Genomic DNA, 5,662 nt, shown 5'->3' on the forward strand with positions numbered 1-5,662 from the left:
TCCAATGCCAATGGCCTTTCTACTGCTGAAAGATATGCTAAGCTCCCCAAACTCTCTGCCCGGCGACTCAAGGCATCGGCCACCATATTGGCCTTCCAGGGATGCTACAAAATAGTGATATCATAGTCCTTAAGAAGCTCCAACCACCTCCACTTATGCAAGTTAAGATCCTTCTGTTTGAACAGATGCTGCAAACTCCGATGATCAGTGTAAATCTCACAATGGACACCATACAAATAGTGTCGCCAAATCTTCAAGGCATGAACAATAACTGCTAACTCAAGGTCGTGGACAAGATAGTTCTTCTCATGGGTCTTCAACTGGCACGAAGCATAAGCAATCACTCTACCCTCCTGCATCAGAACACCTCCAATACCTATCCGTGAGGCATCACAATACACTGTGTAGAAACCAGAAGCTGATGGTAGAACTAGAACTGGTGCCATGGTCAAAGCAATCTTAAGCTTCTGAAATCTCTCCTCGCACTCATCCGACCATCTGAATGGAGCACCCTTTTAGGTCAATTTGGTTAAGGGCGATGCAATAGATGAAAAACCCTCCACAAAACAACGGTAATAGCCCGCTAAACCCAGAAAGCTCCTAATCTCCGTGGCTGAGGACGGTCTGGGCTAACTCTACACCGCCTCTATCTTCATCGGATCCACCTGAATACCGTCGCTGGACACCACGTTCCCCAAGAACGCCACTGAACCGAGCCAAAACTCACACTTGGAGAACTTTTCATAAAGCTTCTCCTCCCTCAATCGTTGTAACACAATCCTCAGATGCTGAGCATGCTCCTCCTGGCTATGAGAGTACACCAGGATATCATCAATGAATACAATAACAAACGAGTCCAAATAACGCTGAAACACACTGTTCATCAAATGCATGAAAGTCGTCGGGGCATTAGTCAGCCCAAAAGAAATCACAAGGAACTCATAATGGCCATATCAGGTCCTGAAAGCTATCTTAACAATATCCGAATCCCGAATCTTCAGCTGGTGATACTGTGACCTCAAATCAATCTTGGAGAACATCCTCGCCCCCTGAAGCTGGTCAAATAGATCATCAATATGCGGCAAATGATGCTTGTTCTTGATTGTGACCTTGTTCAACTGTCTGTAATCAATGCACATTCTCATAGTACCATCCTTCTTCTTCAAAAATAGAACTGGTGCACCACAATGTGACACGCTAGGCCGAATTAACCCCTTATCAAGGAGTTCCTAAAGCTTCTCCTTCAACTCCTTCAACTCCGCCGGTGCCATACGGTACGGTGGAATAGAAATGGACTGAGTGCCCAACAACAAATTAATAATGAAATTAATATCCTTGTTGGGCAGCATGCCTGGCAGGTCTGCAGGAAACACATCGGGAAAATCATGCACCACCGGAATAGAATTAATGGAAGGAGTCTCTACACTAAAATCCCTCACAAAATGCAAATAGGATAGACAACCCTTCTCAACCATCCGCCGAGCCTTCAAGTATGAAATCACTCTACTGGGAACGTAGTCTATAGAACTGCTCCACTCAACCCTCGGCAACCCAGGCATCGCCAACGTCACAGTCTTAGCGTGACAATCTAGAATAGCATGACATGGAGACAGCCAATCCATACCCAATATCACATCAAAATCGACCATAATGAGCAGCAAAAGATCCACTCTAGTCTCCAGACCCCCAATAGTCACCACACATGACCGATATATGCGGTCCACAATAATAGTTTCGCCCACAGGAGTAGATACATGAACAGATAAAACTAAAGACTCACAGGGCATATCCAGAAAATGAGCGAAATACGAGGAAATATACGAATAAGTCGAACCAGGGTTAAATAATACAGAGGCATCTCTGTGGAAAACTGAGACAATACCTATAATCACAGCATCTGAAGCAATGGCATCTGGTCCGGCAGGGAGGGCATAGAAACAGGCCCGGCCACCCCCTGATCTGCCTCCCCCTTTCTGGCGACCCCTAACTGACTTGGAGCCACCCCTGGCTGGCTGAGCGGGTGGTGTAGAGACTGGTGCTGATATCGTAGACTAGCTCCTTTGCTGAGCCGGACCTCCCAAAAGGCGGGGACAATGTCTCCTGATGTGGACAAACTCTCCACACTCATAGCAACTCCCCGGTGCTGGTGCTGGGGACTAAAGGGAGCCCCGAGCATGGGGATGACTGGTAGAAGGACCTGGCATAGACGAGCCCTGATCCGATGGAGCACGGGATGAACTCTGAGCTGGGAGGGCATTGAGAGATGAATGGCCCTGCTGATAACTGTGTGAACCATGTCCAGATGATGCACCACGGTGGACTAGGCGAGCCGTCTGAGCATGTATGAAAGGACGACCCCTACCATGGTGGAACTACCCCCAGAAGGAACACCGCTAAATCCACCCTATCCGTGAGGCCTCTTGGCCTCCCTCTCAACCCTCTCCTGACTATAAGCCATCTCAATCTAATGCGCAATGTCGACAACCTCATCAAAAGTAGTGCCAGACACTCTTTCTCTGGTCATAAGCAATCGCAGCTGAAAAGTGAGGCCATCTATAAACCTCCTGATCCTCTCCCTGTCTGTGGGAACCAACCAGATAGCATGACGGGCCAACTTCAAGAATTGCATCTCGTACTGCGTCACAGACATATCACCTTGACAAAGCTGCTCAGATTGTTTGCGGAGCTCTTCTCTGCGGGACTGTGGCACGAACTTCTCCAGGAATAGACCGGAGAACTGCTGCCAGGTAAGGGGTGCTGCAACGACAGGCCTACGCCTCTCGTAAGCCTCCCACCAACTGAAGGTAGCCCCAGAGAACTAAAAAGTAGTGAACGAGACCCCACTGGCCTCTAGAATACCTGCTGTATGGAGTATCCTCTAACATCTGTCCAAGAAACCCTGTGCATCCTATCCCTCGGTACCACTGAAAGATGGAGGCTGGAGTCTCCCAAACCTCTCCAATCTACGCTACTCTTCCTCAGGCATAGCAGGAACTACATAGTCCTGAACAGCTACAACCGGCTGGGCTGGTGGTGCCCTCGGTGTTTGAATCCCTGTACCACCTGCTCTGGTGTGCGGGCAGCAGGAGTCTGAGCACCTCCCCCGGCCTGAGAAGTAGCTGTTGCAGCCAGAACAGAGACCCCCTGAGCAAGACTGGTACATGCGGGGGGTGCATGGGCTGGTGCATCAACAGGGGGGTGCATGGGCTGGTGCATCAACAACTGGAATCTGGTCCTGATCTGGGGAAACTGGTGGATTTGCAGGTACTGTCCCAACTGCTGCGCGGGCTGCACCTCTGCCCCTACCGCGGCCTCTACAGCGACCTCGGCCTCTCGTGGCCCTGGCTGGTGGTACTGGTGGCTGTCCATCCTGCCCAGTAGTAAGAGTCCTCACCATCTGTGAGAGAATAAAATAATAGATGTTTAGTTACTAGAATCAACAGATTCGCACGACAAGAATTCAAGAATGTGGAGTTTCCTAAGGGTTCTGCAGCCTCTCGTAGATAAGTACAGACATCTCCGTACCGATCCGCAAGACACTACTAACCTGCTCATGACTCGTGAGACCTATGTAACCTAGGCTCTGATACCAACTTGTCACGACCCAAAACCTAACCCGTCGTGATGGCGCCTACCGTGATACTAGGCAAGCCTACCTTTCCAAAACACTTTCAAAATTTGACAAAAATGAATTAAGACATTTAAAATAACCGGAGGTTTTCATAAAAAATGGGGGTAAACCCCAAATAAAACATAAGTGTAGAAAAATAGACCGACATCGGGATGTCACTAAGTCATGAGCATCTAATAACCAATCTAGAAACAGAGTCTACTACAGTCTGTGCCAAATGCCAATATAAGAGAGAAAAGATAATAAGAAAGGAGAAACAATGACTGCGGGCGCCGGCAGCTACCTCGTAAGTCTTCGATAATCATCTCGCGCATGAACTCAGCGACCGCCACAACTGTACACACCTGGATCTGCACATGAAGTGCAAGGTGTATCATGAGTACAACCAACTCAGCAAGTAACATAATTAAATAAGAAACTGAGAAGCAGTGACGAGCTATAAAAATACAGTTCATATCCATTGTTATAAGTCAAATCAGTTCGAGCCCAAGTAAAATAGATATGAATCTTCCAAAAATTTCACAACAACATCGGATAGCAACTAACTGCAACAATAAATAAAAGCAAGTACAGCCTCTCAAGGCAGCAGTCACTCAACTCATCTCATCAGCTGATACTCTCGGCTCTCAGCCCTCAATACACACTCTCAATAGGTACCTGCGCTCACTGGGGGTGTACAGACTCCGGAGGGTCTCCTTCCAGCCCAAGCGATATATCGCTGCGGTGTGCAGCCCGACCCAATCATATAAGTATCCATAAGGCTCGTTGTGGCGTGCAACCCGATCTACAGTCCATAAATAGCCATAAGGTTCGTTGTGGCATGCAACCCGATCCATATACCCTCACCTAGTTCACAGCTTGGCACTCAGGCCCTATCTCAGTCACTAACCTCTCCAGCCCCCCGGGCTCACAGAATATCATGATAATCGGTCCAAACAGAGAATACAACAAGTATCAACAAGAAATGAGAGGGAACATAGATATAATACACAAGTATGACTGTGACTGAGTACAAGACAATAATTAGCAGTCAATTCAACAAGTATACGACCACAGCCGGTCCCAATAATTATATCGTAAGGTCTAAGCATGGTTTCTAACATGAAAGACAATCAATTGTTCAAAGGCAAGGAAAACAAAACAAGTAATAACAATGGGTATTCGACTTTACAGTCTCACGGGATGGACCAAGTCACAATCCCTCATGATGCATGCTCACACGACCATCACCTAGCATGTGCGTCACCTCCAAACACTCACATCATACCAATCTTCGGGGTTTCATACCCTCAAAACCAGATTTAAAATTGTTACTTACCTCAAACGCGCAAAAAAACCTACTCCGCAATGCCCTTTCCCCTCGAATCAATCTCAAAATGCTCTGAATCTAGCCATAAGCAGTACAATATAATTAATATAAGCTAAAAGAATCAATCCCATAAGAAAAATACGATATTATAAGCCAAAAGTCCAAAATTGGCCCGAATACGGCCCCCCGGGCCCACATCTCAAAATCTAACAAAAGTCACAAAACCCAAAAGCCCATTCACTCACGAGTCTAACCATACCAAATTTACTCCAATCCGATAACAAAATCCCATTCAAAATCCCAAAAATCTAACTTAAGAACACTTCATCTTCTTCCCCAATTTTTCAACCTAAATGACCAATTAGATGATACAATTAAAGATATAATCATGGGTTTTAACCAAAACCAAGTAGGAATCACTTACCTCAATCAACTCCACAAAAATCCCTTCAAGAATCGCCCAATTCCGTATTCTCTAGCTCAAAATATGCAAAATAGTTTCAAACCCTCATTTTTAAAATTAATACTGTCTGCCCAGATTTCCTTCTTCGCGAACGCGACCGTCCTCTCGCATTCGCATAGACTAACTCAGACTGCCTCTCCACTTAACTCTTCGCGAACACAACCTATGCTTCGCGAACGTGAAGCTTTGCAACTCAGACCTTCACGAACGCGTCCCTTACCTCGCGAACACGTAGAACAAAAGACTGGGGGTCCCCAGC

At 46.8% G+C, this 5,662-nt stretch overlaps 1 protein-coding gene across 1 annotated transcript; it reads right to left on the reverse strand.

Moving 5' to 3' along the window:
• Window positions 1-2,464: 2,464 nt before the first annotated feature.
• LOC138895724 (uncharacterized) lies at window positions 2,465-2,885 on the reverse strand. Its single transcript, XM_070180446.1, has 2 exons — window positions 2,860-2,885; window positions 2,465-2,798 (listed from the first exon to the last, which is right to left on the reverse strand). The coding sequence occupies exons 1-2, from the start codon at window positions 2,883-2,885 to the stop codon at window positions 2,465-2,467; spliced, it is 360 nt and encodes a 119-aa protein (XP_070036547.1).
• Between the last annotated feature and the right edge of the window lie 2,777 nt (window positions 2,886-5,662).

This window comes from Nicotiana tomentosiformis, chromosome 7 (genome assembly GCF_000390325.3).
Source record: "Nicotiana tomentosiformis chromosome 7, ASM39032v3, whole genome shotgun sequence".
Classification (NCBI taxonomy): Eukaryota; Viridiplantae; Streptophyta; class Magnoliopsida; order Solanales; family Solanaceae; genus Nicotiana; species Nicotiana tomentosiformis.